The following is a 13,129-nucleotide window of genomic DNA, read 5'->3' on the forward strand; positions in this document are numbered from 1 at the left end:
GTATGACTAAGGCAATAAAACGATGGCAGCTTCAGAGAAAGGTGGTGCTACGCCATGTTACATGGAAAGAAAACACTCGCTGCAGATCTTTGGGTTCTTGCACACTGTAATGTTTGTTCCAGCTGAGGAAATATTTGATGATGATGAAGAAGGCTGACAAGTGACTTGTGATATTCAGTCTTAATGTCACGCAGCTTCTTGTTGAAGTTGAAAAATGAAGCAAATGCAGAAATACAAACAAGTGCAGTTCATACAGTGGCCACTAGAGGCTGACTCAAAAAGCCAAAGACAATGTTTGAGCCCATTTTAGAATGTCCACTGTTAGAGTCCTTTAAAAATGTTCCAAGCCTGGTAGGAAAAAAGATGGTCTCTATATCTTATTGCATTATTTTGTAGAGGTCTGTTTTTTTCTGTTTCCTTTGCTTCATTTTTGGATCCATAATACGAAAAAAACAAAACAAAACAAAACAAAAACTTACGAACAGCTTGCACTCTGAATCTGATGCGTTTATTTTTGTATTAATTGCAAAAATCCGCAGTATGAGCAAAATAGAATGACCAAGAAGTGATCAAGCAATTGCTTCTGAGCAGCAGCTTTCAGTATGTTTGAGATGTGCACAGGCACACACACACACACACACACACACACACACACACACACACACACACACACACACACACACACACACACACACACACACACACACACACACAGGGACACCGTCAAACACATGTACACAAGAGAAAATATGTCAGAAAATGTGAGAATGTGATGTTGCAAGTAGCCTACAGAGTTTATGAATTGTCAAACTACCCAGGAAACGAGCTGGGAGGATGTGAATAAACGCAAAAAATCGAAACGTGTTCTAAAAGAAATGACGAAAGAAAGTTTCGCTGCAAGTGTGCAAACATGACTGACATAAAATGAGATCAAATTTCTTTTGTAACGTGTGTCGTTTTCGGATAAAAAAAAACAGACTCATTGTGCAAAGATCTTAACTCACTTGTTTTAGATAAAACAAGACTCAGAGTTATTGTCTTTATCAGCTGTTATGAGTGATGCACTACTTTTTAGTCAGGTTGCAAATTAAGGCCTTTAACACCATCTCTTTAGCAACACTTGATGCTGACAACTGATCTTTGGGATTTATATCCCCTCTTTAGATACCAAAGTGACTTTATTGAGATTTTTTTATACTGTGTTTGGTCTTACATCAAAACTAAAATGAATAATGAGTGAATCTAAATCATCTTAGAACCTGAAATGTAAAACCTGCCCCAAAAAGTAACAAGTTTTTACATTTTGGGCAAAAAGTTATCACATTTTTGAGTTTCATTCATAAACTGTATAATTGATAGACGTAGTCGCCGCAACGTCCCCCATCTGTTTCTGATACAGATTTTGAAGCAAACAGGCTGGCAGGGCCATACTGGAATTGACGTGGGCTTTGAGGCTCCACACCAACAGCTTTAAGGCGCCCCTCAGTCACTTGAGCTGAGCTGTGCCTCTGTTTGGTCAAACTCATGATCTTAATATCTTCTAAACTGATGAGTTAGAAATAAAAAATCACCCCCATATAGTGTGCGCTGATAGTGAAATAAGGGATTCAGATGTGAGACCATTTTTAGATCAGACAGTAAATCTGTTTACTTCTCTAATGAATTTTTTTTTTTGGCTTGGTGTGGATGTGACTTCTGGTACTTCCAGAACCAGCCTCAAGTGGACACTCGAGGAACAGCAGATTTTAGCACTTCAGCATTCTCATATTCTTAGACCAGAGGTTGCTGCTTGGTTTTATTACATTTTTTTTTGTAATTACGATTTAGGCTCTAACAAAACCAGATGCAACATGTAGGTCATCACAGAAAGTGCCTTAATTTTCAAGACGTGTGACTGCTGAAATGAAGAAACACACGAGGAGGGAGTGGACAATTTTTTATATATTTTTTAATTCTTTTTACAACTGCGTTTTTGACAGTTTAGATGGATGACAGCTTCAGACCTGAGGGGTAAATGACCCCATATGACCTCACATTGCATCCAGTCCTAAAAGGATCATTATCTATATATGGCGGATGGTCCCCAACCTTTTCTGAGCCATGGACCAGTTTAATGTCTCCTCACTGGCTCTTTTACCCTGCCTGAAGAAACTTTCCAAGGTGTTTGCTTTTTTTTCCACTTTGCTAGCTTGAAGATTTGGTGTCAAGAATGAGTCATAGGTGGCTATGACGGAAAGATTCTGGTAATTTTTCAAAATAAAACATCGTTCAGATAAATCAAACTGAAACATTTTAGGTTGAGTATGTTTTATGTACGGCCCAGTACCAATTGACCCAGGGACCAGTGCTGGTCTGCGGCCCAGGGGTTGGGGACCACTGATATATGGCATCCAGCCTTGAAGGTGTTAATGCATAAATGTTGCATCCATTCTAAAGGGGTTATATGATAAACAATAGTGATGAGTGCCTTGTCTGACTTTACCTCAGTAGCAGGGCATCGTAAGGTCAGCTTTTACTGCTTTAGCTTTAATCTTTGCTCTAGAGGGCAGCACAACAAGCTGCACACTGACATATAATCAAATTTTAAAGCAGAAACAGCAACATATTTGAAAACTTGTTTCACAAATATTTGGCTCCTGAGCCATTAAATACCTTTCTATGTCAACATATCTGTTGATACCGGTTTGATCAAAAAGTCGCCAGAGTTCCGTCACTCCTCAGGTAGCCATGCCCTGAAGATCACCATGTTGTAATGCCTTTTTTGTTTTCCCAGCATGTCTTTAAATATCTTACCCCAAATCAGCCGTATTGAAGAAACAATCAATCGCAGCCCTCTTGAAAGAGCTTTCACGAGGCATCAAAAGTAGGCTTGTTTTCTTATAGCTCTGGTTAAAGTCCCACTGCTTTTTGGATCCTGTATTCTTTTTACAATAAAAAAAAAGTTGCTCGCTAGGATAGACAACAACGACATGCAAACCATGAGAGTGAAGCAAAATTTCGTGGTCCAGGCGTGTAGCATTGGACAGTAATCAGTTTATTTCCTCACAGAATGGAGCAGAGCTGAACAGCTGGATGATGATGCTTTGGGGATGAGACAGCGAGGTGAAGTTTGAAGCAGTAAATAACCGTTTTTACAAGTGTTAATAAAATGACTGAGAAAACGTTGAAATGAATGGATACTGTATCAAATCATATATTATTAATACATGTCTAAAGGGTCACATGTGGACGCTGTTTTTGAGACTAACAATCAGTGCTGTGCGAAAACAAACAAGAATTATTCGCATACAAAGTGAACTTTGACCTCTCTCTTCCAGAACATGGTACCCTCCTGCTCTGTGCTTCCCATAGCAAATACCCTCCACCTCCTGTCTACTTCCACTCTGAACAGTCAGGGATAAAGTAATGATCTCCCACTAGAACCATGACTACCACCCACTGTAGCCTGATCATTAAGTGGGGGAATAGAGCACAGCCCTGTTCAGTTCACAGGTCACCCAGGAGGACCACTCACAGCTAGATGCTTAACACACAGGACAGGATGGGAGAAACACTAATTAGGAGATTCTGTGTGTGTGTGTGTGAATTTAAAAGGAGGGGAAGAGAGATCGTAGCATACAGAATGGATGTCTGTGTGTGTCTGCATGTAAATATATAACCTTACGCGGAGCATCTCCAGCTCTCTCAGGATAATGTATGGTGTGGTATGTTTTTAATTGGGCTATTAGCCATGCAGTTGAGCTCCAGAGCGATGCCCCCTGTCAGACACTGAGGGGTTAACAACTGAGGTTAGCCTTTGAGGTTCAAAGGCCTCTTGTTTACATTTGACTGAGCTGCCCCGAGGGAGGTTCCACCTTTACCTTTTAAAACAAAGCCGCCCAAGCCAACGACAAATACCCTGCATTAATCAGGCATATTAATGTGTTTGCACAAAAAACCCACAGCATCAGCAGAACTCTCTGTACAACAACACACTTCAACAAAGGTGCTGGATCCTGTGCACGGGGACTTTAATGTCAGAGAGAGTGCTGTGTCTTGAACTCGCGCCAGCTTTGGGTCCCCAAAACAGAGGATTAATCACTTGTTGCTTTGTCTGCGGTGGCATAAAACAGCACCAAAGCAGGCAAACACGGCTGAACTTTCGCACTGCATCCGACTTCTTTTGAAGTCGGGCATTGTGTAACCTAATAAGCTACCGTTTTTCTCACAACATCTGCTTGTCAACCTCGCTTTCAACTCTGTGCCTTTGCCAGCCAACCCAAAAACGGGGGGGATTTAAAAAAGGAAAAGAAAGAAAGAAAAACAACCCCCCACCCCCCATCCACCTTTGAATCCCTTCTGTGAGTAACAAGGTGCAATTATGGCCAAATGATTGTGATATTTTACCCCACAACCTAATCAAAAAAAAGTCTTTCCCTTTGTAATGTAAACATCACTTTGGGTGTTATGGATCTTTTAAACTTGTGAGGTGAAAGCTGTCTGAACTTTTGGAGACATTCCGTTGACTGACAGATGTTGTCCTTCTTGGGGGGTGAAAATCATGGCTGGAGAGATGAATTACCTCAGGCTTAAATAGGCTCAGTCAAAGGAAACAGACAAAAATGTCTAACACATGGCGCTTAATTGGACATGTGACCGGATGATGAATTGACATGATGCAGGGAAACAGGTATGTGGATGAAAGTAAGAAGGAAAAGAAAGAAGGAAAAAAAAATTAAATTCAGAAACACAGGTAAAAGGCAGTGTTAGGAGTTTTCAAGTGATCTTGTAAAACTCTCTTCTAGATATATGCCCGATCATAATCCACACTTTAAATGAGATTATCAGCACCAGTATTAAAGGTTAAATCGGGGGTGGGAAAACTTTTTGATTTGTGGGCCACAATGGGTTCTAACATTTGACAAAGGGGCCGGACCAGGAGCAGATGGATGGAGTGTTTTGGTAACAATCAGGGTATCATTCGTTCATTCAATATCTGTTTTAGAATCCAAAATCAGAAAACGGATAACGACTTGTTATTCAATTTTTCGTTTTCAAATAAAAAATCAGAAAACAAGTAACGGTCTATTTTTCGCTGTTTTGATTTTGTTTTGAAATTAAAATTAGAATATGAGAGAATGGAATTATAATGGGATTTTTTAATCCGTGTATGGTTCGTTCTTTTGTTATTCTGTTTCAAAACAAAATCTAAAAAAACGAAAAAACTGGCTTGTTTTTTTGTTTTTCTGTTTTAAAACCAAAACGAAAAAACAGTATTACAGAAAAACAGAAAAGCGCGTTTTTTTCTGTCCTGGTTTTAAAATTGAAAAAACAAAAAATAATAAAAGATTGTGTCAAAATTGTTCGTGTGATATTTTGATATTAAATGTGAACTCTCTATATAGAAAATATCAGAATTGCAGGGAAAATAAAACATTAACAAGGTTTATTCATTTAATTTTTTCAAGTTCGGCAGGCCAGATTAAAACGTTTAACGGGTCGCATGTGGCCCCCTGGCCACAGTTTGCCCAGCTTCCTGATCGGGTCAAACAAGACTGGATTGATTAACGCACATCTAAGTCTCTTTGACAACACCGCGCCGGCTGATGAAGTTTACAAGTGAGAACAGACATCTGTGTTTTTCTCTGCTGAAAATGACTTCTGTGATTAATTTTGTAGTGATGGTGGACACTGGAGCCTAACTGTCATCCAGATGAGTGATAGAGCACGAGCTAAAGGCTAACACAGGGGCTAAACTGTTTGTGCTAATGTTTATTCCAACCCACAGTCAGTAGTTATTCTGCAGTGGTCTGTTCAAACTTGAGAGTCTATCGATATAATGAAGAGTGAGGTTACGTTAGCTCTGCTTGGCAGATGACTGGCAGGACAAAACCAGAATTCACTCAAGTTACACATTACTGACATGTCCTAGAGCAGTCATTCCCACAGTCTGGGTCCTGACCCAAAGGTGGGTCACTAGAGATTTTTTATGGGTCACCAAATTCGTTTTCAAAATGTTTATATGAAGTTCATGCTTTCCTTAACCAGAGGAAATCTCCTCTCACCAATTTGTTTACTGATGATTGGCTCCTCACACTGTCACAGCTTGTCATGTTTTCATTACGGAGGGTAATCGCCACATTGTTTACTGTAACTGGAAACATGTAACTGTTTTTCAAATGTCTGAAGCTATGTGCTGGCGCTGCTTTAACAACCAAAGCCAAACCATCGTATGTTGCCTACTGTTTAACAGCACTCAGAGGAAAACGCTGTCACTGTGTCACCATCACACATATGAAAGAGCTGACCCATTGATTACTTTGATTGTTAGTTTCCAAAAGAAAGATCTGAAGTCAGATTCAAAACCTCTTTGAGTTTGAAAGTCCAAAGTCATCCCTGGATCTGGGACGGGCATCAGCTGCAGAAACGGGGCTGTTACAGCTTGTTACAGCTTGTTACAGCTGTGCAGTGACGTCACGCTGAAAAAGAGGCATGGACGGATGCTGTTACCTTTATTTTGAAAGAACATCTCATCTTAACATGTTGTCCTGAATACCACATGACTGGGATACAATCCTGAAAAGCAAGCAGGCTAACCCGTATAGTAAAAATGCAAGTATTTTCAGAGTGTAAGCCTAACAAAGCTGTAATGCATTTTTCAGATATGTTAGACCTGTTAGCTGGTACAAAAGATGTCAGATGATGCAGAAACATGATTTAAGCACAGATATTCTGTCGATTGGTGTACAGATAGGACATATTTTGGATTGGGGCATTTTCCTCCAAAAAAATGGGTCACCTATAAAAAAGTTTGGGAAACACTGTCTAAGGCTACATTCACACTGCAGTCAAATGTGACCTGAATCTGATAATTTGGCTCAAATGTGACCTGTATCTGATTTGTTTCTGACAGTGTGAACAGCACAAGTCACATTGAATCTGACCTTTTCAAATCAGATTCAGGCCTCTTTCAAATGTGGTACTAAATCAGAACATATCCGATTTTCTTGAATGCGACCGCAGTCTGAACAGCCAGGTCGCATTTAATGCGACTCTGACGTCATTCTACAGCAGCAGTTTACCTCAGGGCAAATGTTTTCAAAGTCACTTCATGGACAGAACATAATTAAAGGTCAATATAGATATGATTATTAAAAAGTATATGCTTTTTTTTAAATAAAGAGTTTTAGTTATTTATCCAGCTACAAGCTTGATTAAACAATGCATAAAAGGATGAGTGATGAGAAAAAGTGAGAGAGCGCTGGGACATCGACTGGCGTCTCCATTACACACACAATAAAGGATAAAGGAGAATGAATTGTACGTTATGATATTTAACAAACTTAGTTTATTAACACTGACCAACTTTTTCAATGGATTAATCAGGATAAAATAACAGTTTACAGGACGCAGAGACACTGATGATCCACTGCTGTCCATCTCATCCGTGCTTATTTACGCGCTGCTGTACTTTCCTACGAGTCAGCGTCAGTCAGAGATCCGTCTGCTCCTGTCTGATCTGCCCTCAGACAAACTACGAAACATCAGAACAGATGACAAAACTAAGTTTTTGCCTCTTTGTTCACCTGTTCAGCGCACTACGGCTCTGAGATGTAGCAGGGTCGGTGGGAGAGACCCCGGTGCGGAAGAGAGCGCCCGCCTTAGGTTTATAAGAAATAAAATATAGCCATAATTACTTTAATAAGAGCTCACTCAAGGTGAGCTGCTGTAACATCAGGTTTTTCGTTATGGAAACAAACTTTCCAGTATTGTGAAGCACAGTTTTGCTCTGTGTTTGTTGCTCCTCTTCACACCGTGCTGTGCGTGATGTCATTAATGTTAAACTGAGCATGTGTGTCACTTCTGAAGCGTGAGCTGTTCATATCAGAGTCTGCAGTCAGGTCACATTTACAGGTGTTATCTGAACAGATAAACACAAAAATCGGATTTAAGCATTAAGGGCTGCAGTCTGGACGTAGCCTTAGAGCACCGGGCTGCCAGCTACGCTAAATAACGGCTACTAAACTACTTACACACTGACAGTGTTTACTTGTTGTCACGTTGGCCTACAGATACATCAGAGCACTGGGTTGCCGATAGCACTATATAAAGCCAGCTACTACAATGTTTGCTTGTTGTCACATTTCAAACACTGACGGATAGATTTTAAAATTTTACTTTTTGTTTTTAAAGCCCTTCTCAGCCTTGCACCTATTTATTTGAATGAGCTTCTCTCTGTTCATAACCCTAACAGGGAGTTAAGGTCTTCAAACCAGCTGCTATTAAAAGTTCCTAGCACCAGATACAAGCACTGGGGTGATCGGGCTTTTTCAGTTGCTGGACCCAGACTCTGGAACAAACCCCCCCCCCACATATACACCATTACAGACTTTGGCCTTTTCAAAGCTCAGCTTAAAACATATTTATTCAGACTGGCTTTTAATACACAGTGATGTGGTGACATGTTATTTTATTTGTCTTGTTTTATCTGTTTTTATCTGTTGTCATCTGTTTTTTTTGTTTTTTTTTGTCCTGACGCGTTGTTTTCTCGCGTTGTTGTTTTCTCGCGATGTTGTTTTCTCGCGTTGTTGTTTTCTCGTGTTGTTGTTTTCTTTTAATCTGCTTTTATTTCTTATCATAACTATTTTTATCTGGAAAGCACTTTGGTAACCTTGAGTGTTGTAAAGTGCTCTATAAATAAATTTTGATTGATTGATTGATTGAAACGTAACTGTACTGATACATACCTTACCTCCAGTAAAAAGTTGTCTTGAACAAAGAACATTTGCTTCAATCCAATCTCCATTTAATTCCAAAACAAACACACACCTTGATAAAAGTCATTTATAACAGTGTGTGTGAGACTCCGATAAAGAAGGTGGTGAGGCAGTCCAATTAAAACAGATCCTCCTCACAGCATCTTTAAATAAGACAACCAGATATTATGTATTGAATTTTATTGGTTGCATTTTTCTGGTTGGACTTTCTGTGAACCAAGAGGAGCTGATACTCAGCATCCACCCAGAAGTGTCTACGTTTGAAACTACTTTGGTAAAGTTTGGCAGAGAGAAATAAAATAGCATTCAGCAAGATATTTTTTTGTTTTAGAAGAACTCCTCTTGATTTAATGTTCTGTGCTCATGGCTGATACTGGAGCAGGATTAGCAAACAGATGAAGGTTTTCTGAAAAAGTGTTGTTGCTTCACTTTTCTCAAAGTGAGAAGAGAGACTTGAGACTTGATCACTTGGCGAGAAACGTCAGTACATTACCTCAACATCCTTCATTCTGCAATAAGTTTTTCTGAACTAAGACAGTTGTATTAAAAACAAGTTCTGTATTCCGATCGTTTTCTCCCAACAAAAATCCACCCTTTGGCAGGAGCAGCATCTTTAAAACAGTGGTGATGATGCTCTTGGGAAATGTAGTCTTCATCCTGGAAAATCCCCAAGGTCGCTCAAATTAAGCATCATCAAAACTCCTTCCAGTGTCTTTAAAAAGCACTGATTGGTACTTTTTTTGACTTCAGGGCAGCAAAAACAAGCTCCAAACAAAATCCTCTTAAATCAGTGTTTCTTGAGAGGAGTCTCATACTTGCTCTCCTTCTAGGGAGAACTTATAGAGAAGATCTCTCCTCAGGTAAACCTGCAAACCTTTCTGACTTCACACTATTCTGTTTGAGAGCCTCTCAAGCAGATACCTCTGACACCTCTGGACACATGGACGAAAGATGAAAATGTTTAAGTAAACAGAAAATTTAGATCATAGCGCTTAATGTCTGTGTTTACGTTCAGATTTATCGGAGTTCTGCACAAAAACACAGCCACACACTGGACGTGTTGGCTCGAGTGGACCTCAGTGTTTGCGCATATCTGTATCTAGGCAAAGGGCAAGGTGGGTGTCTGTGTCCTGAGGAGAGTTCTAATATTCTTTCATTGGCCCTTCCTTACCTCTCCGATCTGAACGTTTGCACAATCTTTCAAGTGCTTCAGAGGAATATAAAATGAAAGAGAGGCAGAAGAGAGGAGTGATTACCTGGGCAGACTTTGCGAGCTTCTGAGCGTACTCTTTCTCAATCTGCTTCAACCGGGTGTTGGTCTGCAACAAGAACGGGGAGAGGAGTGTGAGACAGAGATATGCAGACCGGCTGATAAAGACACATAAAGAGTGGGAGAAGAGAGGGTGGTAAAATTGAATCTTCTGTCAGGAAGCACACACACGTCCAGTTTATCTGTGTATGCACACACACACACATACTCATGTTGACCTCTGCCTCTTGGCAGTGTGTCCCCCTGGTGCAGGCCTGTGGCCCCTTGGCACAGCGCCAGCCCCCAGTGTTCATGTGTGCCAGCAGGTAGTGACGGGCATAGTGCACAGTGGGCACCACTCCCCTTTGATCCACTGCCAACAATTCATCGCTTAACAAGAAGGAGGGGCAGGGGGAATTAAAACGCTGCTGCCAATTAGCTATAGGGAGAGAAAACGAAGAGAGATGATTGGGAGACGCTGGGAAACTCAACACAGAGGAGGCAGAAGAGGAGTGAATGGAGATTGTTGTTTGGAGTTTATTGAGCGCCGCTCCACTCTTTGTTTTCACTTGTTTCTCTGTGGGAAGCCAGCCAGCTGGAAGCAAAGACTGCGAGTGTCTAATACATGATCTGCCGCCGCCGCTCGGCTAGCCGTGTTGTGATGCCAGAGTTTCATTGAGAGGCTGAACAGTTGAGTGAGATAATTGGGTGCAAAGTGCTGGAATGCAACAGGGATGTCAATGGCTGGCTGTAAGTGTGGTGACACGGTTTATACAAGTGCTGTTGAAAGACTAAGGCTTAAATTAATGAGGGGATATAGGTCACTGTGTGAAAGGCTGGCAAGTGTTTTCAGTAGGTCTGAATTAACCCAAGCTTTGAGCTGTCTGAAAGCATAAAAACGGTCTCTTGGTGAAAACTCAGACAATGCATGCACCAACTTTTATCATCATTCTTTAATCTGCTCAGTGCATCCCTCACTACCAGCTGCTTCATCTCACACAATCACCGAGCTCCCGCTTTGTTTCACTATATACAAGGTGCTCATTCTTCTGCCTATTACGTTTCTCCGCATGTTAAAAAAACTTCCATCTCCACCCATTGAAAGACAATTTATTCAGTGGTTTCATTTTGAATTCTGTCAACTGGATTTATACATAAAAACAACCATAGGATACACATACCAAACACATACACACTGACGCTTGACTCTCTTGTCCTGGCAGCCACTGACAGACGACTCACTAACAAACACTGTTTCATTGAACGCAGCCTTCAACACCTGAGCTGCGTTTGGACTCTGCGCCCCATCCAAACACTTCCTGACAAACACCGCCGTCCTGCTCGCAGCGGACACACCTGTCACCACAGAAACACAGAGACATCGCCAAGGATACGGGCCTGTCTTCCTGCGCCAGGACTCTTTGAGTGGCAGCTTTGCTGGTCCCAGGGGGGCCCTCCAGCAGCTGATGAGAGAGGGGTAGACAAAGAGGGATGTAGAAGAGGTAAGAGGGGGAGTGGTGTGAGAGGAGTGCAAATGGAGTTCTGAAATGTTAGAGTGTCTTCTTTTGTTGCTGCCGGACGCTTCGGCTTAGGCTGATGTCACTGTGGTAGTGTTAAACAAAGGGTGTTAAAGATGGACGACATGACAGATCCTCAAAACTGAAGCCAAAATTTGTCTAAAGCTACTGGCTGTAATTTAGGTCAAACTCAAAATAGACCTAACATAAATTATCTGATATATGTTGAAATTGCTTTTTCTTTTGGTGGGTTAAGTGCTAATAAGCTATTTCATGAAATAAAAATGGGACATTAGGCCATGATTGACATCTCCGTTGATAAGTGAAGCACATATAGCTCTAAGTTTTGGTTTAGAACTGCTCTGGAGGGTCATAGTCATTTTATCCCTAACTTAAACATGTTGTGGGTGGGAAAACGGAGTGGGATCAATATTACAACCAAATTATCCAGTGCCTCAATGTGCAAACCAAAGCAGGACCAATAGATAGCTGTCTCTGCTAATTCATGTTGAGTTGTAAAACCTTAAATCTGTTGACCCCTGGCTTTGCAGTGCGTAAGCTGTCCGCTTTTTGTTTGAGACCTGGACCACAAGTATATTGATGTTTTTTTGACCGGATATTTTAGTCCTCGTCTATAAAAAAAAAAAATCTCTGTCCACTCCACAGAAATATCTCTGTTCATACGAAGAGGCAAAACTGAAAACGATCACCTCTGAAGCCTGCAATGCCATACTTGGCCAATAAGTGGCAGGTTGGCAAAATGTAAAAACCATAGAAGAAAAACGTTATGAGCATGAACACGAAGAAGAAGCAGACAACAGAGTAAAGAGAGGGTGAAAAAAAAAAAAAAACAGTGATTTGTGTGGACGGACCATGAGGTGGACTTGTTACTTCATGAACAAACATCTGTGACAGGGTCACCTTGCTGAAAAAAAAAAGTGGAAATGATAAGGAAAAATAAAAGAACTGAGTAACGAAAAATAAGGTTAGGAATGGTTCACTTTGGTATTGAAGTAATAAGTCCCTGTACTCAAGGTATGTGAGGGGTGCAATAAAAATAATATTGGAAAACAAAGGTGATAAAAGGGAGGATGTGGCGTGGGGGAAGAGGCGTGTGGAGGACCGGGAGAAAGGAGGTGCCGAGGAGACAGCGCAGAGACCGTGGACTAATGTGGTGCTAAAGGGAAAAAACAGTGAATGAACAGTCACGAAAAGTCGTTGAAATTAATCCCGAAGAAAAGACGTTGAGCTATGGTGATTACTGTGGAGGCTGTTTCCTCTCCTCTGACCTTTCTGTGGATGTACATGTGGCGGAGGGGACAAAGGAGCCACGTGGCTGTGGATATTCTTTCCCAGACCTGGGTGAGATCGATCGTTGTTTTTTTGTTCCCACTTAAAGTTTTTTCCTGGTGTACCAGTGTTTTAATTTTGATCGATTATTTTTTGTGGACAATTTTTCCTTTATGTTGGGGATTTTTGAGAGCCCAAACCTTCGGGGCAGGAACTGCGGGGAGGCAAAGGAGGACTTCTCTTTTGTTAAAAATAAAAAGGACTCTTTAACCTGGACAGTTTTCGGGGAAAGCTTGGTTTTCTTAAGAGGGTTGTTT

General features: G+C 41.0%; 1 protein-coding gene across 2 annotated transcripts in view; it reads right to left on the reverse strand.

Moving 5' to 3' along the window:
- The window catches only part of LOC141809443 (axin-2-like), a 211,143-nt gene that overhangs the window by 82,434 nt on the left and 115,580 nt on the right, over positions 1 to 13,129 (reverse strand). For both annotated transcript variants that reach the window (XM_074696462.1, XM_074696460.1), the window contains exon 22: positions 10,013 to 10,075. In XM_074696462.1, coding sequence (XP_074552563.1) covers positions 10,013 to 10,075 — 63 coding nt within the window. The remainder of the gene's footprint in view (positions 1 to 10,012; positions 10,076 to 13,129) is intronic.

The sequence above is a fragment of the Halichoeres trimaculatus genome, unplaced genomic scaffold, assembly GCF_033239565.1.
Source record: "Halichoeres trimaculatus isolate MK-OKI-2021-1 unplaced genomic scaffold, fHalTri1.1 fHalTri1_scaffold_20, whole genome shotgun sequence".
Taxonomy (NCBI): domain Eukaryota; kingdom Metazoa; phylum Chordata; class Actinopteri; order Labriformes; family Labridae; genus Halichoeres; species Halichoeres trimaculatus.